The sequence below is a fragment of the Mastigoproctus giganteus genome, chromosome 10, assembly GCF_048544385.1.
Source record: "Mastigoproctus giganteus isolate SK-2022 chromosome 10, ASM4854438v1, whole genome shotgun sequence".
In the NCBI taxonomy this organism is placed as follows: domain Eukaryota; kingdom Metazoa; phylum Arthropoda; class Arachnida; order Uropygi; family Thelyphonidae; genus Mastigoproctus; species Mastigoproctus giganteus.
Genome location: NC_143584.1, coordinates 113455284 through 113479441, shown reverse-complemented (window position 1 = coordinate 113479441; position 24158 = coordinate 113455284). Strand labels below are relative to the sequence as shown.

The window sequence follows — 24158 nt, the reverse complement described above, 5'->3', positions numbered from 1 at the left end:
GATCATCTAGACAAGAATTCAGTTATAGCTCAGACACAGCATGGTTTTCTTAAGGGCAGGTCTTGTCTGACCAATTTGATTGGATACTATGATGTAGTCACAAAAGAACTGGATGCAGGGAATAACTTTGATATTATTTATTTGGATCTTAGAAAGGCTTTTGATACTGTTGTGCATGGAAGACTGCTGCACAAATTGGAGCAGTGTGGCATTGGAGGCAAATTGCTGCTATGGATAAAGGGGTGGTTGAGTAGCAGAAGACAGAGAGTGGTAATCAGTGGACACTGCTCAACGTGGACTAATATTATTAGCGGAGTTCCTCAGGGTTCAGTGTTGGGTCCATTGTTGTTTTATGTATTTATAAATGATATTGATGATGGTATATCAAGCTTAATGTCCAAGTTTGCAGACGATACAAAGGTTGGCAGGGTTGTTAAGGACACTGCTGATGCTATGCTGCTGCAACAGGATCTGGAAAGGTTGAGCAGATGGGCTGAGAGGTGGCAAATGAAGTTTAACATTGACAAATGTAAAGTACTACATACGGGAAACAGTAACCCCAGATCAACGTATCAACTCTGTGGTACTAAGCTGACAGTGGTAGAGAATGAAAAGGACCTGGGGTTAATTGTGCAGGCAGATATGAAGTTCTCTGAGCAGTGCAGACAAGCTGCAAGAGTAGCTCATGGTGTCTTGTCAATGATATACAGGAATTTTTCTAGCAGGGATAGGGATGTGATTATTCCCTTGTATAAGGCATTGGTCAGGCCACACCTTGAGTACTGTATACAGGTCTGGAGGCCTCATTTCAAGAAGGATGTAGAGCTGCTGGAACGAGTACAGAGAAGGGCAACAAGATTAGTGAATGGAACAAAGGGTTGCTCTTACGAAGAAAGGCTTAAGTTTTGCAAATTACAGAGTCTGGAGACTAGGCATCGGTGAGGTGATCTGATAGAGGTGTATAAGGCTTTGAATGGCTTGAGCATGCTCAATGCCAATGGGATTCTTCCTCTTGCTCAGAATAATCACGTGAGAGGGCATAAATTCAAATTGAGGAAGGACGGATGTCGGATAGATGTGCGGAAATTTGCCTTTAGCCAGCGGGCAGTTGGTTTGTGGAATAGACTTCCATCACTTGTTGTTGAAGTTGATAGCCTAAACAAATTTAAGGCTCAGCTGGACAGGTATTTCGAACGAACGGATGGGTGAAATGGGAGTAGTGGTTGTGTTTTGTTTTTTTTTTTTTTTGGCTGATGCTGAATAAGCTTGCTTTCTTGCATCATATGCCTCCTAATACTAATGCTAAACAGAATATTTATAAGGCAGCATTGTTTTAAATTATATCTCATATTGTGAATACCTTCACGAGTTACAATTATACTACTTCGAATAAGTAACGCTTCATCTAAGGAGAAGACCAAAGTTACTTATTTTCAGATAGGCACCGTTTCAGGGCTATTTTGTATGTGTGGGATAATAGCTCGACTATCCACTAGTCCCTATTAGACTTAGAAAAGCAAAAAAGTAGAGGGAAAGTAATAGTAGGAGTGGAAGAGGAAAAGAAACTGTGTAGAAGAATGAAAGGGACAGTAGCTCCTTCAACTCACATCACTCAAAAACTCGTAGTAAACTCCTCGAATAGGCAATGCTTCCCCAGTGGGGAAGGCGGTTGTTACCTATTCTTGGAAACACCGGACATCATCAGGCTCCCCCTGGTGCCATTTCAGGGCTATTTGGCCTTTCTTTGGTGGGTGGGTAGGTACCCAAGTGATGCAAAGATGGCAAAACAGTTATGAAGTATAACTCCACAATATGAGAGATGCCTGATGTTGTATGATGTATTTAGACTAATATGCATTTAGGGCTAAAGCCTCAAGCTGCGAGCAAATTTAGACTATGTATATATTAAGTGCAATATCATCATTAATACACAGCCATTTCTGAATAAACAGAATATTTAAGGTGACATCGTTTTAATTTATATATACTTCATAACTGTTTTGCCATCATTGCATCACTTGGGTACCTACCCACCAACCGAAGAAGGGCCAAATAGCCCTGAAACGGCGCCATCTGGGTGGTGGTACCTATCTGAGAATAAGTAACATTAGTCTTCTCCTTAGTGAAGCGTTACTTATCTGAGTAGTGCAATATCATGGCAACTCATTGTGAAGGTATTCACAATATGAGATATAATTTAAAACGATGCCACCTTATAAATATTCCCATTCAATTATCATCCCATTGCAATTACTTCTACTCTTTCTAAAGTAATGGAGAAATCAATTAACCGCCAACTCTTAAAACCTTGAAACCTTCTGTCGGATCAATGATCGCCAGTGTGGATTCCGTCAGTGTCAATCCACTTGTGATATTCTGGCTTATGTTACCCATTTATGGACAAATTCAATGGAAAAGTCTTCTAAACAAGCTTCCATCTTATGGTTTGCCAATTGTTTTTTGTAATTGGTTATCCAGTTTTCTCTCTGATTGCTCACTGTGATGGTAGATGGCTCTCTGTCTTCTAACTTCTCCACTAATGCTAGTGTATCCCCCAAGGTTCAGTTCTTTCCCCCCCACTCTTTTCCTCTTGTATATTAATGACCTTCTTCCATTGACTGGAAATCCTATCGATAGTTTTGCTGATGATAGCACATTGCATTCCCCTTTCCATTTTGAGAGACCTTGCCCTGCTCAATGAGCTTCAACTTCTCGAATATATGCTACCAATTCCTTAATTGCTGATCTCCAGGTAATTCTCCAGTGGGGCAAAGACAACTTAGTTGATTTTAATCATTTTAAAACTCAGTCTTGTCTTATGTCTCGCAAAAAAGATTCTTCTGCTCCTATGTTTATGTTTGATGACACTCAAGATTTCTAGAGCAGATCACATATCTCTATTAGGGATTATCGACTTCTAAGTCTCTCCACTCTCTGTCTCATACACATTCTGTTTCTGCTGCTTGCCTTTTCTCTAGATACTTCCATGGACACCATTCTTCTGAAAAGAAGTATGTGCATGCATGCACACGTGCCCACACACACACACTATAAACCATGCCCTATCCTTTCAATGAGGCAGGCCTTTTCATTTAAATAATAGCAAAAATTACAGCAATTCTGTATTTACTGTAGGCAGTGCAGTGCCAGTGGATGCAGTAATATTCCGTACTACTGAATTCCCAGTCCTAGATACCAGCAAAAATAAAATTTAAAAAATTTTAAATAAAATTAACTAAAAATAAGAAAACTCCTGTCTGAACACATTCCACAACCAGTCAGCATCCTTTTAATGTCCAACTTCAAACATAAACAGAACCACCCAACTTTTTTCTTCCTCATTTATTTCTGCAACTTCTGTTTTCTTGAATAACCTCCTCTCATATACATAAATTGAATAATACGTATTTCCTGAAAATTGCAATCTATGGAAATTCAAGTCTAATGTCAAAAAGTATGTTCTTTTTCGCTTCTCAACCTTCAACCCATACACAGTACTAAGTACTATAGGTTCTAATACCTCTCGATTGCACGAGGCCTTTTTACTTATATAGTAGCAAAAACTACAGCAATTCTGTATTTTCTGGAGGCAGTGCAGTGTCAATGGATGCAGTAATATCCCATACTATAAAATTCCCAGTCCTGGGTACCAACAAAAATAAAATTAAATTAACTAAAAATAAGAAAAATCCTGTCTCTCGCAAATAGGGGTCAGAAAATACCTTCCCCTATGTGACAGGCAGTAAACAAGGAGAAAGAACTAGAGGTTAATAACATGACTGCTGGAGACATGTGCTTCAGAGCATGTTATTCAGGTTTTAAGAGCAATGTCAAAAATCTGTCACTCAGTTAATTAAAGACAAAATCCAGGTAGCAGATTTGAAGTCAGTACAAGGAATGTCATCTACCGGAAGCAATATTGAAGGAGGTGCGGTTTCTTGTGGTTGCTGAGATAATGAAGGACTCAAAATTTTTTCCTTTTGCTAAAAATTTCTCATGTGAATTTGTGAAGAGTAAGAAATGAAAAGTTTTCAGTAGAGGCCACTTCATCATCTTGTATTATGATATTGATGAAGGTATATCAAGCTTAGTGTCGAAGTTAGCAGATGATACAAAGGTTGGCAGGGTTAGTAATGGCAGTGTGCTACTGCAACTGGATATAGAAAATTTGGGCAGATGGACTGAGAAGTGGCAACTGAAGTTTAACATTGGCAAATTGAAAGTACTGCATATGAGTAGAAATAACCCCGGAGGAACGTACCAACCGTATGAGATGCTACACTTAGGGTGATAGAAAATGAAAAAGGCCTGGGAGTAATTGTGCAGTCAGATATGAAGTTTTCTGAGTAATTCAGAGAGGCTACCAGAGCAGGTCATCGGGTGTTGTCAATGATATACAAGAATTTTGCTAGTGGGGAAAAGGAAGCGATTATCCCTTTGTATAAGGCAATGGTCAGGCCATGCTTGAGTACTACATACAGGTTCGGAGGCCTCATTTTAGGAAGGATGTAGAGTTGCTTGAGCGAGTACAGAGAAGGGCAACAAAATTGGTGAGGGGAACGAAGGGGATCCTCTTACCAAGAAAGGTTTCTTAAGTTCTGCAAATTACAGCATCTGGAGACTAGGCACCTGTGAGGTGATCTGATTGTGGTGTATAAGGCTTTGAATTGGTTGAGCAGGCTCAATTCTGATAGGATTCTTGCTCAGATTATGAACCTAAGGGGGCATAAATTCAATTTGAGGAAAGACTGCTGTACAATAGATGTGCGAAAATTTGCCTTTAGCCAGTGGGTGGTTAATTTCTGGAACAAACTTCCATCTGTTGTTATGGAAGTTGATAGCTTAAATGAATTCAAGGAGGAACTGGACAAACTTTTAGAGGAAATGGTTGTGTCAATTTTTTTTTTTTTTTCTTGGCTGATGCTTTTTTTTTTTTTTTTTAGTTGTTGGCGTATTGGCTGCTGTGGCCATAATGCACCTCCCAAGGTTTTTGCACTACTCTGATCCAAGTCCGCAACCTTTGGGTTGCCAGGCAGGCACTTTACCCACCCAGCTAGCCCGGTCAGCTTGGCTGATGCTACATAAGCTCATACACTTGTTTTCTTGCATCACATGCCACTATTACTATGTCAGATGGACCGCCATATTAGCCTGTAGTGTAGACCTATGAAGATTACATGCACAGCAAGAAGCATTATGCATTGTAGAAAAATAAGTCTACCTGAAATATAACATTGGCAGCTCTGAGAAACCAGACACCAGAGGCAAAAGTAGCTACAGAAATGAATGATGCTTTATAATATATAAAAGCTTTTTCAACTTAATCCCCATTCAGATTTTCTTATACATATTGTTACAGTAAACGTTTTGATCGTCATGGTAAGATAATTTATATGAGGGCAGAAAGTCAATTGGTCATCCAAAATTAAGCCAGGATGCTCTAGCTGAGGTACAAAAGGTACTGTCTTTATCTTTGGAGGTCTACCATAATCAAACTTGCCTTTGAAACTCGGGCGCCTCCGTAGCCAGGTGGGAAGGAGCAGCAGTGCGTAGCACACGCTTCTTGATTAGACCGGGGTTTGAGCCCGTCACCACCAAATACGGAGGATGCGAAAAGGTCAGGGAATGACCACTGCATATCCTGGAGCAATATGGCCTTAGTTGCTAATGCTCCTAAAAACCAAATAACAAATAACAAGCCTTTGAAACTCATAATTTTGTTATCAAGGCATAAATACGTAATTTGTTTAAATTAGACCAATTGATTAAGTTCAAAAGTATTCTGTTTACTGTTTGTTCTAGTTGACAGCAAGATCTTCCTGAAATTAGTACTCATCATCATCTGCATAGGCTAAAGCCATGATATATTCAGGTTTATGTAATAGCCAACTATACACTGAATAATCACTGAATTATGACCACCTATCTAATATTCCGTAGGTCCTCCTTTTGCCCTCGGTACAGCAGCTATCCGACATGGCATCGATTCAACAAGATGTCGAAAGTGTTCAGGAGGTATGGCCAACTAAAAAACTTGGTTTTCTCTTTCGCTCTCGGCGTTACTTTTCTTCCAAACAGCTGCTCACTCTGTATAAATCGCAAATCCGCTCTGCCATGGAATATTGTTCTCACATCTGGGGTGGTGCCCCTAAAACCTCTCTCAGGCTTCTTGATTCCATTCAGAAGAGGGCTGTTAGGTTAATTAATGATTCATCTCTAACAGAGTCTCTCCACTTGCTTTCTCATAGACATACTGTTTCTGCTGCATGCCTCCTCTTCTACCTACAGATACTTCCATGGGCACTGTTCTTCTGAATTGGCTTCTATAATTCCCGCTCTCTCTTTCAAAACAGTCCGAACACGTGCCGCCACCAGCCAACATCCATTTACTGTCCAACTTCAAACTCACAGAACCAACTTTTCATCTTCCTCATTTATTCATTCAACTGCTGTTTTCTGGAACAACCTTCCTTCATACGTATTTCCTGAAAATTACAATCTACAGAAGTTAAAGTCCATTGTCAACAAATATCTTCTTTTGTCTTCTCAACCTCCAATCCTAGCATGGTACTAAGTACTATAGGTTCTAATACCTCTTGTGTTTTGGGGTCACATAAAAAAAAAAAAAAAAAAAATGTGTGTAATGCAGTCAGCAATGCAGGTATGGAGGTGATTGGTGTATCCAGATGCCTGATATGCCTTTCCATAGTGTCCAACAAGTGGTCTATGGGATTGATATCGGGAGAGTTCGGAGGCCAATCGATATGCTGGAAGTCAGAACTGTGTTCCTCAAACCATTCCTGCACAAGTGCCCGATGGGTCGGCACATTGTCATGTTGGAAGACACCCTTGCCATTCTGGAAAAAGTGTAACATAGTGGGATGTACACAGTCAGCAAGCAGTCGATGATAGAGGAGACAACTAATACATTGTTCCACATACACCAGGGGTCCAAGTTCCAGCCAGTGAAACATGCCCCATACCATACAACTGCCTCCACCTGCCTGCACTTTTGATACCATTCGTGATGGATCAAGAGCCTCGTGTTGTTGAGCCAAATCCGTACACAACCATCCATGGTATGGAGTAAATAACGTGACTCATCCGACCAGCACACCTTCTTCCAGTCTTCTAACATCTAACTTGCATGCTCTTTGCACCAGGCGAGTGTTTTACACCAATGAACCTTGGGTAGGAGAGGATGCCATAGGGGTCGTCTGCTGGGTATAGCCCATACGTGCAAGCATGCGACGCATGGTCATGCCAGATATTGTTCCGGCTTGGCCAATGTTGTATTGGGTAGTCAACTTTTCAACAGTGCTGCGCCTCTGCAAGTCGTTGGACCCAACGCTCACCTCTAACATCAACCTTTTGCTGACCTTTGCAGTTTTGCTGTCGGGTCATTGTTTGACCGTTTTGATGCTAGTCCTGGTACACTTTAACTACGGCGGCTCTCAAACAGCCCAATCGTTCAGCCATTTGGGAAATCGAGGCACCAGCTTGTCGAGCACCCACAATCTGTCTTCATCAGAGTCCGATAAATCCTTCCTTTTACCCATTATTCTCGAAATTTTACTACCTACTGAACCACTGACAGCTTATCTATGCTATGTAGGTCGACTAACTCCGCACCTCACGTGGTCAACAGGTCGCATTCAATTTTCATAGGGGTGGTCATAATTCAGTGATCACTCAGTGTATAATGCAGTGCTTCAAAAGAGGAGCTCCAGAATTTAACCCCGGGACACAGTCTAGAAATATATCTTGAGAGTAACTGTTGTGAATGGTTTACTTTGGAAAGACAGTCAAGGGTGCTTCTCACAATGGGGAATCAAAACTTGCCTCGAAATCAATAAATGTGGGTAGTTCATATGCTGCATGTGAAGCCGAAATATGATTAAAGAGACCAGGATGTTCTTCACAAGATTTGCCCTTTTTTAAAGCAAAATTGAAAAGGAGAATTTAGTTCTTGTCTTTCAACTATATCTATTAATTTGGATGCTATCCAGGTTTCATATAATTTGCCGAAGTTTGCCAAAAGAGAAATAAGTCTGTATACTTTGGGATCTGAATTATTTTTGTCAGGTTTATGAATGCACTCTTCCAAATATTAGGAAATATGCTTTCAATAAGGCATTTATTATATGTATTTAGGTGTATGTTTGTAAAACTTTCACAGATTTAGTAATCACATTATTTTCTCCTAAAATGGACATTTATTTACATTGAGTTTGCATAAAGCCAGCTTTAATTCAGGAGAGTAAAGAGATCAGTGTCTTGTAATGATGGGTACTGGGAATTTCTAACTCTAATAGTTAGTTATTATGGAGTTTTAGTAGTTGAATCATCTTGAGGTAGCATTCAATCCAAAATTGTGTTGACTGTGTCATGCCTGTTAGTGGTTTCTGTGTTGTTGTTGTTGACAACTGTGTTGTTTAGATCACACACACAAAATTTATTTTTGCTAATCTTTTGTAGAAGACTCCAGGGACCAGAATTTCCTGTAGTTTTAACAAAATTTTGCCACAAGGCAAGTTTTTGTTTAGCAGTTTTTACATATTCTTTCTTCAATTCTCTATAAATATTCTTAAGTCTTCTAACCTCAGGTTTGGCCAAGATATTCTGTACTGGAAATTTTTACGTGCTTTGTGGACTGTCTGATGTAAAATTGAAAGTTCTTCTGTCCACCAAGGAACAATATAGGTATGTAAATTTTTTCACCAGCACAGCAACCTGTAGCATGAAGAAAGGTAGCTTGAATATACAATGCATATTCAGAGGCATTAAACATATTTAAAGAATCCAAGAACAGCATTAAAATCACATTGAATAGAGGATAAAATTAGACCATTTGGTGTTTCTAATGAAATATGTTCTGATATCCCGAGGAGAAGAATTATTATTATTATAGCCATATGGTGCAAGGAAGCCTGAGGCTTATACTGCACCAGCCAAAAAAAAAAAAAATTCTGAATTACCCTGAGAGAGAGAGAGAGAGAGAGAGAGAGAGAGAGAAGGGAATCACCAAGAAAGAGAAGAATGATGATATCCTGCTCAGGAAACTGAGTGTGCCAAGCCCATACTCACCAGATTGGTTGAGGAAGGATAGAAATACCTTAAACATGATTGTGTTGTGGTCTGTCTTATGTAATCGGTCTGAATTATCCAATCAGAAATCCTATGAGAAAAATCAGATGTTAAGATATTGGACTCCCCATGGGTATTTGAGAATGTATATAGCTGATTTGGTAAGTTATGCAGTCTGTAGGTGAATAAAAACTCCTTGAAACTTTGTTGTTCTCTAAGCTGCCTCTATTGAACATACAGGCATACCCTGGTGAGCATTCAGGATACGTTCTTAGAAAATGGAGATGTGTTCTTTATATACATTTTTTTTTAACATAAGAAATATACAGTAATTTATGAGTATGTTAAACATAGACTAATACTGTAATGTACCTTACAGTATTAGTCTATGTTTAACAAATAACTTATTCATGATATATACTGTACGTTATTCAATAAATTTATTGAATAATGTACAATATATATCATGAATAAGTCATTTGAAGATTAAATTTTCTTGAAGTAGGAGTCAAGAGTTGACTGCCTTATCTTAAGTTTCCTCTCACAAAGTAGTTCTCAATAGCAAGAAATCATATTGAGAACACCTCTCTTTGTCTTGCAGCTTCATTTCCAGTCAGGGTCATTCTCATTGAACTGGTCCATGATTTTGGAGATCGTAACAAAACTACCAAGGAGTTTTGTTACGGTGAGTTTTCTCATTGGTGTTCCTCCTCTACATCAGGGTTGTCAGAGTCTTTAGTTTCACTCTGTATGTGCTGCTTTGCCAATTCATGAAGTTTATCATTAGTAAGATTCTTACCATTAGACTGTAATAATTCCTTAACATCGTCCACATAGACATCCTTCATTCCTGCTTCACAGGCTAGTTCAATGATGTTTTTGATGACTGGTTCTCATCACTTCTTATAAAGTCATTGCATGCTTCTTCTGGCCGTAGCTTCTTCCACACTCTGTTCATACAATTTTGAGTCACTTCATGCCAGGCTGCTGTAATATTCTCTATAGTATTCATGATGTATTTTTTCCAAAATTGCTTAACAGACTTTATCTTGACTGTCTGTTCCTCTACAAGCTATCTGAATGCACTGCGAAGGTAATAGCCTCTAAAATTCAATATGATTCTTGATCTATTAGTTGGAGTAATGAAGTAGTGTTGGGTGGAAGGTAAACCACTTCTACAGGAATGCAGGTCTAAATGGTGTCTAGATTCTTGTGGTGGCTTGGGGTATTATCGAGTACCAACAATGCCTTTGATTCAAGCTTGTGCTCACAATAACACTTTACTACAGGGAAAAAAATATGAAACAAACCACTACTAGAAAATATCAATCATCAATCAGTCCTTTTTGTTTGATTTCTGAGTCGCTGGCAGATGTGATTTTGAAAATCCTTTTGCAACTCGTGTTTCCGAATGATACACGAGCATCGGCTTCAACTTAAAGTCACTTGAAGTGTTTTTCTCTAGTAAGAGAGTTAATCTGTCTTTTACAACCTTGAATCCAGATGCTCATTTCTCTTCTTGGAAGATGAGAGTATGAGATGGCATTCTTTTTCAAAGGCGGCCTGTTTCATCGACATTGAAGACAATCTTGTGTGGATGGTTGCCATACTTAATGATGACTTTCAGAGTCGCGGGAAATTCCTGGGCTGCCTCTGTCTCTGCACTAGTAGCTTCATCAGAGATATGTATGCTGTGGAGATTAGGCACTGTTTGAATCTATCATACCAACTCTGCTGGCTGTGAATGTTTCTGACGTATCTTCTTCCTGAAGGTGTCTTAAGATGCTCCTTGCCTTTTCCATTATTGTCAGTTAACTTACAGACATGTCTGTTGTGTCTGGTCTTTCACCCAAATACTAAGCCATCTTTCCATTCTTCAAGCAAATGGTTCGTTGAACGAGTCACCCTTGTCGCAGACAACTTGGAGATCATCGTTGCTGAAGCTTTTATCTTCTTTGCATTTTTGGTAAGTTCAAAGAGGCATCCACATCCATCTGAAACTCACCAACTTCCAATTGCCTCAACACTTGCATCAAAGAAGTGCCTTTCCTTGGCATCGTGGATGCATTATTAGCACTTGAAGTTGCAGGCCGTTTCCCAGACGTGATGGTTCATAAAAATGAAAAAAATTATGCCTAAATAAGAATGTGTACACAGGCGATCATGGCAGAACTTTGAGGTAGAGCTTGAGAGGAGTGTTGATTAGCTGTGAGTATGTACTACACATGTGTGTCTGTGTGAAGCACTGTGATTGGCTATATGAACAGATTTGATTGTTTTGGCCTTTACCCACTCTACATTGCAGTTAAGGGCAACCAGTTGGACTCACTTGAACAACTGGAAATTTCTAAAATAGGAACTTGATCAAAATGTTAATATTGTTAACTACTTTTTGTATGCACATATATTTGACTTTTCTATGGATAAAGAAAACTTAACTAGTGAATAAAAATATACATAATATACATAAGATCAATGTCATTACATTACATAGTATATGAATTTTTGTCATTTCTTTTCATTTTTACTAAAAATTGAATTTCCCAAGTTGTAATAGAGCTATAACAAAACAGCACTAACCAGGGTATGCCTGTACTATATACATTTTGTAAATGGTTTCAGCACAGTATCAATACATTACATCAGTATATGTACAGATTATCATGAAACTTTACAGGAACATGCTGCCATCTTGTTAATTATGTTTACAAGTAGCCATTTTTATATTTATATAAAAGAGTTTCAAAAATTGGCATAGGATGAGGGTGGTGCAACCTCCTTTCAACAAAATTAAAGATAATGTGGAGCCTTACACAAGTCTAAATTAAAACAGTTCTATGGAATTCAGATCCAGAATTGATAAAAGTAAGTGCATAATACATAATAAATGTTGAGTCCATTACTGTATTTAAAAAAAAAAAAAAAAAATCAGCAATGTGGTTTTTTTTTAAATTTTTTTTTATACATATATATATTTTTTATAAGCAAATATTTACAATCTCCCCCAATAAAATTATTCGGTTTTTACTAACTTACAAGAAATTCCTCAAAAAAAAAAAAAAAAAAAAAAGGCCCCAGATCAATATGGCTTACATGCTGTTTGGAAACTCACTTGGGGAAAAAAAATCAAGTTTTTTCTTTTCTTTTTAAACAAACTCATTATTCTTGTCAGATACTTTTGAAAGTATTGTCAAATGCAGAATTTTTGTTTCTTGTACATTATAATAAAAGATGCATTACAGAAAAATAATTAAATATAACTTCATTTCCTTTGGATGCTCATACTAGATTTATTCTTCATGAGCATTTTTTATGTTAAATTTGATTAAAGGTATCTTCTGGTTATTTTTTAAGTCATAGTAAGTTATTGAAATGTGACATTTTTTAATTAGTGCATAAAAACATTAGACATGTATATTGAAATGTTGAAATCAATTACTCTTTTCTTTAAGAGAAGAAATTCGAGAAAATGCAAGGCGCAAAAGAAATAAGAAGATTAAACGTTACTTTCTTATTGGTATTGCCACTTTGGGAGGAGGTGCTGTTATGGGTGAGATAATTTTACACACAGTTTCTTCTGTAGACAGAACAAAAGTTGTTTGATGTTATTTGTAATTTCGGATTAGATAATTCTTCATTTGTATAACCAATATTTTTAATATAATTAACTTTTTTTTTGTTGTAGATGGAATTATTTCAAGGTAATGTTTTCTTCATTGTTTGATTCATTTTTGCTTTAAATTTTTAAGAGTGTTCTATAAATGAATCAGAACCTCTGGTTTGTCTGTGTTACACCCAGTTTCTACCACTTTCTGAATACATTCCTTTGTGTTGCATCTGTTTGAATTAATGCTCCTTTATCCCAAAAACTGAACATTACAGTTTTTTCCTAGTATATGGATAAGAAAATTAGTAAATCTGTATGGTGGAGACTTCATGCAATGGGTTGCCAGCTTACAGAATTTTATGGCTTACCCAAGGTGCACAAACCAGGCATTCCTTTGTGCCCTATTTTTGCCTGTTGTTGGACCCGACGTATGAACTCTCCAAACACTTAGCTGGTCTATTAGCACCATTTATTGGCAATACAGATTATACAGTTGGCAGCAGTGTTCATTTCTTTCGAATTATTAGAAATTTTAATATTTTGGAGAATGAGGTCATGAACAGGGAAACATTTGATGTGGTGTCCCTGTTCACATCTATTCCAATACAGCCAGAGATTGATTTTGCTAGGCAATTGTTGGACAGGGATTCCATGCTAGGGTATAGGACCTTGCTCTTCATTGATGATATATGTCATGCCTTGAACCTTTGTCTGTCTGGTTGTGCAATCGTGTTCAGCAATTCCCTATATAGACAGATTCGGGGCACCATATAGATGATATAGATGAACAGTGCACTGTTGAGTCAATTCGGTGTGACATAAGCACTGCGAAAGCAAAAAAAGAGTAGGAGTGTGTTATAGGCTTAATGACTCGAATGAGTACAATGAACAATTGTACAGAGAAATAGAGTGGGCTAGTAAATCAGAATGTCTTATAATGGGGGATTTTAACTTCCCAGATATTGACTGGAACTTGTGGGTTGGTCACTCACACACTAGTCAGACTTTTGTGGATTTATTGGATGATTGTTTTCTGCAGCAGCATTATCGAGAGGCAGCCAGAGAGAGTAATATTCTTGATCTGGTTATCAGCAGTGATCATTCGTGTATTAAGAATTTGCAGATAAAGGAACTACTAGGTGGCAGTGATCATAGTGTACCGATGTGGGATTTACTTAAAGATTTAATTACCATCAGGGGTAAAGGAAAGGGTTTTTGCTTCCGTAAAGGTGAGTACAGTGGTCTCAGAAAGTTTTTAAATTCTGTACAGTGGGATCAACTGACAATGTTATCAACAGTAAATTCTAAGTGGAAAGCATTCAAGGAATTAATCATGGATGCTACTAAAAGTTTCATACCTATTAAGAAATATTGTTCAAGGTTTAGGCCTAAATGGTTATTTAATGAACTAATGAGACTCGTAACAGAGAAGAAAAATGCATGGGATGCATATAAATTATCAAGCGACTCAGAAGCCTATGGCAGATATAAGCTAGTCTGTAATCAGGTCACAAAGGAGGTAAGGCAGGCGAAGGCACATTATGAGAAATCCTTGGCAAAAGATGCTAAGAAAAACAGCAAGGATTTCTTTACTTATATAAACTCTAAAAGGAAGGGGATGAATCTGATTGGTCCACTTGACATCGATGGTTCGACTGTTGATGATCCTGCTCAGAAAGCAAACAAACTGAATGAGTATTTTGCATCTACATTCGCACATGAGGAATTAAGGTTTGAAAATGGCAGAAGGTTATCAAATTGTAGCAGGATACTTAATGATTTTGTAATAACTGAGAGCAAAGTGGAGGAGAAATTGTTGAAGTTAAACATAAGAAAAGTACCTGGGGTGGATGGGATCTATCCAGTTATATTAAAGGAGGTGGCAAAGCAACTAAGCAAACCCTTAGCCATAATTATGAGAGCATCCTTGGACTCAGGGGAAGTTCCCACGGACTGGAGATGTGCAAATGTATCCCCAATTCACAAAGGGGGGATCGAAGGGTGATACGAGTAAATACAGACCAGTTAGTTTAACTTCTGTTCCAGGTAAAATAATGGAGTCACTGGTTAAAGATGCATTGCAGGATCATCTAGACAAGACTGCAGCAATAATTCAGACACAGCATGGGTTTGTTAAGGGAAAGTCTTGTCTGACAAATTTGATAGGATATTATGATGTGGTTACAAAGGAACTGGATGCAAAAAATAATTTTGATATCATATATTTGGATTTCAGGAAAGCTTTTGACACTGTTGCGCATGGAAGACTATTCTACAAATTGGAGCAGAATGGTATTAAGGGTAAGTTGCTACAATGGATAAAAGGATGGTTAAGTGGGAGAAGACAGAGGGTGGTAATCAATGGGTGCTGCTCTTTGTGGACTAATGTTATTAGTTGAGTCCCACAGGGTTCGGTGTTGGGTCCACTGGTGTTTTGTATATTTATCAATGATATTGATGAAGCTATATCAGGCTTAATGTCGAAGTTTGCAGATGATACAAAGGTTGGCTGGGTTGTTAATGACAGTAATGGCAGTGTGCTACTGCAATAGGATCTAAATAATTTGGGCAGATGGGCTAAGAAGTGGCAACTGAAGTTTAACCTTGACAAATGAAAATACTGCATATCAGTAGAAGTAACCCCAGGGAAACGTACCAACTGTGTGGTACTACAATTAAGGTGGTAGAAAATTAAAAAGACCTGGGAGTAATTGTGCAGTCAGATATGCAGTTTTCTGAGCAATGCAGACAGGCTGCCAGGGCAGGTCATGGGGTTTTGTCAATGATATATAGGAATTTTGCTAGCAGGGAAAAAGGAGGTGATTGTCCCTCTGTATAAGGCAATGGTCAGGCCACGCCTTGAGTACTGAATACAGGTCTGGAGGCCTCATTTTAGGAAGGATGTAGATTTGCTTGAGCATGTACAGAGAAGGGCAACAAGATTGGTGAGGGGAATGAAGGGATCCTCTTACCAAGAGAGGCTTAAGTTCTGCAAATTGCAGTGGCTGGAGACTAGGCACCTGCATGGTGATCTGATTGAGGTGTATAAGGCCTTGAATGGGTTGAGCACGCTGTATTCTGATGGGATCCTTCCACTTGTTCAGATTAAGAACCTAAGGGGGCATAAATTCAAATTAAGAAAGGACAGATGTAGAATAGATGTGCGGAAATTTGCCTTTAGCCAGCGGGTGGTTAATTGCTGGAACAAACTTCCATCTGTCTTTGTGGAAGTTGATAGGTTGAATAAATTTAAGGAGGAACTGGACAGGCATTTGGAGGGAATCGTGTGTTTTTTTTTTTTTTTTTTTGCCTGATGTTACATAAGTTCACACACTTGCTTTCTTGCATCACATGCCACTACTACTACCACTATGCATGCCCTAGTTAGTGTCTTTATAGCCAATATCACTAAGAAAGACTTGGAAGAGGACATATTTGTGAGATTTCGCATTTGTGACAGAGTGGCTTAGATATGTTGATGATGTATTTGCAGTTATTCCTCGGGATCTACACTTTTTTTTTTTTTTTTAGCTGTATCAGGTATTGTACTCTTTTTCATCTTTAAATTAGATTAAAGTTGCTAGATTTAAATTAAGCTAGTTGAGATTTTCCTATTTCCCGACCCCACTGAAAATGGCAAAAAGAAATATTTCCAATCAGTGGCAAGTCTTGTGCCACACTGAGAGCAAAAAGGAAGAAATAATATAAAATGGATTATTATATGAAGCAGTTTGCATTCTACAGTTATTACAGTACATTGTTATTTAAGTTTTCTCAAAGGATTTTCCCAAAGCAAAATCCTTAAATAAGCTGCTTTCATATCATTAAAATAAATAGGTTTATTCAAAGTAATCACTGCCTGATTGAATGTGCTTATTACACAATTTGAAGCACCTATATATAGAATGCAGCAGTGACTCTTTCCTCCCTTCTGGTACAAATTCCTTGTGAATTATACCCTGCTTGTCAAAAAATATGATCAGCATTGTCTTAATCCTGGACTTATGTAAGCAAAATGTTTTGGGTGTTAGTGATGATTTTGAAGGTGTGCTCTGATACTTTGTCTCTTGATTGTACTGAAATTTTACTTGATTGTACTTGATTGTACTGACGTTCATCTCCAGTTATAATACAGTTGAGGAAATTAGGATAGTCTTGACAAGTCTGGATGAAGTATTCGCATGATGACACTCTTCATTGCTTCTGCTCATCTGTGAGGCTCTGCAGTACAAATTTTGCATAGACCTTCCTTCCCTAAATCTTTGTGCAGAATTTGATGAATCATCTCCTTATTCATCACAACTCATGAGTGTCAAACAATGATCTCTTGCCACACTTTCCCAAACTTTTGTAACTCTGTTTTCATATTGAGAGGCTGACATATCCCTGCTATTTCAGTTATTGCGAACATCCTCACATGTCTTTGAGCTGCTTATACCATTCAAACACACTAGTACGACTTAACATTTTATCACCATAAAATGTTAAAATGTTAAGAAATGTTAAAAACTGAAGTTTTTAACATTTCTTACTTTTATTTGGCAGATTTTCCCATTTTAAAATAAAATTTGATATTCATTCATTGCTCCATTGCAAAATAGTGACACAGAACATTAACGCTACTGATGAAACTGGTTGTTACTTGAAACCTGCCTACTGGTCAGTCTCTGTACTACCATCTGTTGGAGGAAGTTTGAACTACAAAATACTACTTATCACTTCTATTTATTTTTATCACACATGACTGTAACAGCACCAGTCCAGGAACTTGATTACCATGCCTCATATAGCACTTTCATGAGCAGGGAAAAGAAGTCACAGCCATCCCTTTTTAAGACACTGGTGAGATCACATTTAGAATATTGTGTTCAGGTTTAGAGGCCACACCTAAAAAACGATACAGAACTTCAATCCAGATTGGTAAGGGGTGTTAATTGATGTTTATAGGAAGAATGGCTAAAAAAATGTGGGCTGCACATGTTGGTGGGAGGAGGACACGATAGAAGTATATAAGGCCTTGAAGGGAATCAATAAAATGAATGAGGGAGGTATGTTTTCACTGGTAGAAGAAATTAAAACTGGCGGCAGAAATATAAAATTCCAGCCAGGTGGGAAGGAGCAGCAGTGCGTAGCACACGCTTCTTGATTAGACCGGGGTTCAAGCCCATCACCACCAAATGCGGAGGATGCGGAAAGGTCAGGGAATGACCACCGCATATCCCAGAGCAATATGGCCTTAGTTGCTAATGCTCCTAAAAATCAAATAACAAACAAACAAAATTTCAGACAGTAATACACTGCTCAACAAAATTAACAGAACAAAATGTTTTTTGTGAATATTTTATTTTAAACAGTGTCGCTGAAGGTGAATATTTGATATAATAGGCATCCTGGTGTGCAAATTCTGAGTATCTAATAGAAATCTATCTACCACTTTACAGAGCCAATTATGCCAATTATTCATGCCTGTAAAAACACGGGTTGCAACCATATCACTTTATTCCTGGCTTGCTCAGTGGGATAGCCACATCTCCAGTACTCAGGATGGCAAGTCATCGTTGTTTAGATGATTCTTTGAGATAACAAGCCATTGGATGATATGAAGCCAGGAAGTTGCAGGCAAAGGTGGCATGTTGTCTTAATGTGTCACACAGTATCGTCTTTCCATAGTGCCAAGACGACACAGTGTCATCTTGGCACTATGGAATCGGTTTCGGGAGACAGGAACTATTACAATAAGAGCTAGCTAAGGTCACCCAAGGGTATGTCAACCAGAATAGACTGCTGTCTGGCTCTAACTGCAAAATGCAACCCTACGATGTCCTGTCATCAACTCTCTTTTGAGGTTGCTTTGGCCACAGGTGGAAATATTTTGAACTGGACTGTGTTAAGAAGGCTGAATTCAAGTGGACTGACTCTATGCAAGGAAGCTGGTAGTTTGTATTCCATTAACCTCTAATGCATTAGGACTTAAAGCCTCAAGCTGTGAAAGAGATTAGACTATGTGTATTTTAGTGCAATTGCATCATTTATACACAGCTAAATATAAATTAGCAAATTTGCAATAGTGGAATCGTTTAAGTTATATCTCATATTGTGAATACCTTCACGACGAGTTGCCATGACATTGCACTACTTCAAATAAGTAACGTTTCACCCAAAGGAGAAGACTGTTGTTACTTATTCTCAGTGGATACCACCACCCAGACGGCACCGTTTCAGGGCTATTTTGTATTTGTGTGGGATAATAACTCTACTATCCAGTTGTCCCTATTAGACTTAGAAAAGCAAACAGGTAGAGGGAAAGTAATAGTAGGAGTGGAAGAGGAAAAGAAATGGTGTAGAAGAATGAAAGAGACAGTAACTCCTAGGCGCCTCCGTAGCCAGGTGGGAAGGAGCAGCAGTGCGTAGCACACGCTTCTTGATTAGACCAGGGTTCGAGCCTAATACGGAGGATGCGGAAAGGTCAGAGAATGACTACCACATATCCCGGAGCAATATGGCCTTAGTTGCTAATGCTCCAAATAACAAACAAACAACAACAAACAGTAACTCCTTCAACTCACACCACTCAAAAACTCAAACTCCTCGAATAGGCAACGCTTCCCCAGTGGAGAAGGCTGTTGTTATCTATTCTTGGAAACCTCTGGACATCATCAGGCGTCCCCTGGTGCCGTTTCAGAGCTATTTGACCCTTCTTCAGTAGGTGGGACCCAAGTGATGTAATGATGGCAAAACAGTTGTGAAGTATATCTTCACAATATGAGAGATGCCTGCTGGTGTATGATATAAGTTAAGGCTCTAATGCATTAGGGCTTAAAGCCTAAGTATAAATGATGCAATTGCACTAAAATACACATAGTCTAATCTCTTTCGCAGCTTGAGGCTTTTGTAACTGATATAAAAAAAAAAAAGTAAAAGTAAAGTGCAGCCATTATCAACCCACTGCAGGATGGAAGCCTCCTCAACAATTCATGCTGAAGGAAATAGACCACAATCTGCCACGCTGGTCCAGTGTCGGGTTGGCAGATCGACCGTATTCAGCAGTCAGGGGCTTGAACCCCGGTCTACTCAAAGAGCGCGTGTTACTGCACTCGCGCTCCTGACCACTCGGCTATGGAGGCCTTAGTGAGAGATACAGAAAATCCCTACTTTTACCAGGAAATTCCTTAGTTCTGCAAATTGCAGCATATGGAAACTTAGGCACCTGTGAGAAGATCTGATTTGAGGTGTTTATGCCTTTGAATGGATCGAGTAAGTTCAGTGCTAATGAAATCCTTCCTCCTGCTCAGACTAAACACAACAGGGAGTATAAATCAAATTGAGAAAGTGTGGTTGCAAGATAGATATGTGGAAATGTGCCTTCAGCCAGCAGGCAGTTGCTTGTTGGACCAAACTCCTTCAGGTGTTGTAGAAGTAGCTAGTTTGAATGAATTCAAGGAAGAGGTAGATAAGCTATTTGAGGCAAGTGATATGGGAATTATTCTCCCCCCCCCCTTTTTTGGCTGATAGTATATAAGGTTGCATTGTTTAATATTAAGCCAGTTATCTGTTTCTTTCATTTTCAGTGAGCCTTACATATTGTTTCAGGTTTAACAGGTGGACTTGCAGCTCCATTCATGGCAGCTGGAGCAGGAGCAATTATTGGAGGGACTGGGGCAGCTGTACTTGGATCTACTGCTGGAATTGCTGTGATTGGTTCTCTGTTTGGATTTGCTGGAGCTGGACTGACAGGTAGTGAAATTTTTTTCCCTCTCCTAATGTTTTGTATTCTGATAAGCATAAAGTGAGCAAATAGTGAAAACTTGAACTTCAAAATTACAGTGAGGTTTACCAGAGAGAGGGACGGAGAGAGAGAATAATTGTGAAAAAAATAGTGGTGTGTATGGTTTAAAAAATATATATTATTGTTTCTGCTGGTGCTGCAACAAGTGCATATAGCCAAATAGCTAACATTTTTAGCCTGCAAGTCCAAATAGCTTTTTACTTCTTATATTCTGCAGTGTTTTTTTTATTACTGAAATGAATAGAAAATCAGCATTTATATTAGCTGAACCCATCAAAAAAAGAAAATTTACTCAGTTTAAAGTTAACAGTTAGGCTGAGCATAATAGGTCAAACCCAATTGAGTGATGACTGAAACAGCAGATATTTCTTCCATCTTCCCCCCCCTCCCCAATATTCTCCTTCTCAATGGAATTTAGTAAACTTTTTTAAAATGCAGCACTCTCAAGAATTGAGAGGTGCCAGATTCCAAAATATGGATTTCACGAAGACATACCGAGTTGTGGAGCAGTTTTGGAGAAGCACATTTCAATTAATATTAATACTAACAATGGAACGTATTTACATTTGTAAATGTTTATAATGACTAAAAGGTAGTGCTAATGATTAAAAATGTAAAGTACAATTCAGTTTGTTAAATGAATCAATGACAATAAACATAATCAGCAAACATTATCAGACATTTTGTTGTTTTTGATATTGCACTTTGGAGAACTTCGATCAGTTTTTCGCACATAATGACAAAGATTTGTATTTCATTTTTGTTGCCATTATGACTATAGCAGAGAGTAAAACAACAGTTGGACAAGGTCTCTCACTTGGCTTTCTGTTCCATAGTATTAATACAAGAGTGGGAAACCAAGTAAGTGACCTTTAGCTACCTGCTATTTTACTCCCTACTTTATGTCCAGCTGTAATGTGTAACTAGTTATAATGACAGCAAAAAACCTTGTTTGTGCACATTAATAAGTTGCTGTTTTGAAAAAGTTGAACCATAAATTTAATGAAGTATACATTTTTCCAGCTGTACCCATACTGGGCATTTCAGTCTCTCTTTGCTCTCAGCTTTTCCAAAATGATGTTAGACTGGTTGTCAGTTCATTCAAGTGCTCTTTGACCAGTCACATAGCTGTAAATTGTAAGGGCAGCTTGCACTAAGTTACAGAATTTACTGAATAAGAAATAGCCCTAGTTACAAAACTTACTGAATAAGAAATAGCCCTAGTTACAAAACTTACTGAATAAGAAATAGCAATAAAAGAGAGCAATTCAAAGTTATAATATAGCTAAAAGTATATGGCTTCATAGAAATTGTAAGACGTTTGCAGGACTACTTTGTCCTTTTCTTATGTTCAGCTTCTTTGATAATGCAATAGTCTTCATTCTCACAGCAGAACAAACTTTCCTTTCTAACAAGTTGCCCTGATATTGCACAAACTTCAAATGTGGCATTACCAAAAGGCTAATTTAATTGGCCATTTGTTTAAAAAATGACACTGTGTGAGAGCCTGTTTCAGGACTAACTGATTCTGATAGCAGGTGACCTTTAGTGACAACACTCAGACAAAACAAATAGCTTTAGCTGTATTACAACTTTGAAAACTTTTATTTCACATTCCACATAGCAGCTCACATTGAACAACTTCTTTATGTATATTTTGTCTTTGATTGCCACTAGAGATCACCTGCTATTTGATGAGGACCAATTAGTCATGACGCAAGCTATCACAGCAGTCTCATCTTTTAAACGAATGGCTACTTTATGTTTTGGTGAGACCATCTATTTGAAATTAGTTCAACTTGTTGGAAAAGCAAGTTGGTTCTGTTATGAGAAATAAGACCATTGCATTGTTTATGCAGTTTAAATCTTGCTCTCTGCAAAAACAGTTTAAAGGACAAGGTAGGCCTGCATGCATCTTATAAAGATAAAAATATTTTTGCATGGATTTTTAAAGACTTATTGATGCAAGTGCTGGACTGCTTTCTTAATATTTCCATATATTAAAATGTTGATGTTTTGTGAAATGTTCTGGATTGTAAAGCATTGGGTTTTACAGAGTTTGCTGTTCTACTTTATCTAGGTTTGCTTGAAATTTCTTGTCATCCAAATCTGTTTCCCCTCCTGCACCTTCCATCACTCTCCTGAACATTTAATCCAATTACCCAGTTCTATTAAATGTATTGGGACTGAAAAATTATGTAAATCTAAATTAATTTAAAAGAAATTATTGTTTTCAAATTTACTAGCAAGCTCAGTTTTTTAATTACATGTAAGTTATGTGGTACTCTGTATCAGTAGTTTAACAAAAAAAAAAAAAATATATATATATATATATACAGGCATACCTCGAATAACGAATAGGATGTGTTCCACGAAATTACTTCGTTAAGCGAAACTTCGTTTTCAGAGGTAAAAATACTATGGTCAGAATAGGGATACGTTCCTACGTAAAGAAAATGAAAAGCTTTTTTTTTTAGAACAAAGAAAAGTTTTATTAAATAAACAGTCAACTTACAAAGTGAAATCACATTTTAAAATATGAGTCTAAAGTTGATTGCTTATGCTTTTTTTCTCTTTCATTTAACAATTGCCTATACGGAGTTATTGCATTTAACACTGATTGCTTAACAATAAAACTTCTTCCTAAATCAGGATCATTTTCACTAAAAAAATTTAAAACGTTTTCAATGTCATTTAAGCACCTTTATAAATCTTTGGTTGTTAACACTTTTTCGGCAGGAACTTCTTTAACTTCGTCTTCATTATCTTTGTCTTCGTTGCTAACAAGGTTTTCTAAATCTTCCACTGAAAAACCATCATCTTCTGCATTCAATAAATTTCTAACATCCTCTTCATCGACATTTTCGAAAACTATTGATTGAGCCATCTGGATAACTTCATTTCTAATTTCTTGGATGTTATTTTCTTCTTCTAGTACAACTTCTGGCCATATTTTTCGCCAAACTCCATGTAAGCATTTCTTAGTGACTTCTTTCCAAGAACTATCAATGTTTTCAATTGCGTTTTTAATGGTGTAGTTTTTCCAAACAGTTTTAACTGTCATTTCCTCTTTAGCCTCTAGTTCAGTTAAATTGCTTAATGTTCGACGCAGATAATAAGCTTTAAATGATGCTATTACTCCCTGATCCAATGGTTGAATCAGGGAAGTTGTGTTTGCTGGAAGAAACACAACTTTGACAGGAATGCATGTGTCCAACGTGTTAAGATCAGTAGGATGTCCCTGAGCATTGTCTAACAACAAAAGAGCTTTTTCTTCAAAGTTGTTTTTTTGACAATACCGTTTTACTTCAGGACAAAAGTGGTTAACAAACCAATCAGTAAATAACTCCTTGGTAACCCACGCTTTTCTATTCGCTTTCCATATTACAGGTAAATTCATTTTTATGTTACCTTTTAACGCCCTCTGATTTTCTGAATGGTAAACTAATAACAATTTTAATTTATAATCGCCAGAGGCATTTGATCCAAAGAGTAACGTTAAACGGTCTTTGGCTGCTTTGAACCCAGCAGCTGATTTTTCTTCAATAGAAATGAAGCTTTTTGTTGGTAGCCGTTTCCAGAACAAACCGCTTTCGTCAACACTGAACACCAAATTTGGTGGAAAATTTTCACGTTCAATTATTTCCTTTAGTTTTTCTAGAAACTTATTTGCAGCTT

General features: G+C 37.7%; 1 protein-coding gene across 1 annotated transcript in view; it reads left to right on the top strand.

The window, feature by feature from the left end:
• The window catches only part of LOC150079228 (transmembrane and coiled-coil domain-containing protein 4-like), a 237891-nt gene that overhangs the window by 96621 nt on the left and 117112 nt on the right, over nt 1–24158 (top strand). The window contains exons 6-7 of the mRNA XM_090382998.1: nt 12540–12637; nt 20285–20428. Of these exons, the coding sequence (XP_090239124.1) occupies nt 12540–12637; nt 20285–20428 (242 nt within the window). The remainder of the gene's footprint in view (nt 1–12539; nt 12638–20284; nt 20429–24158) is intronic.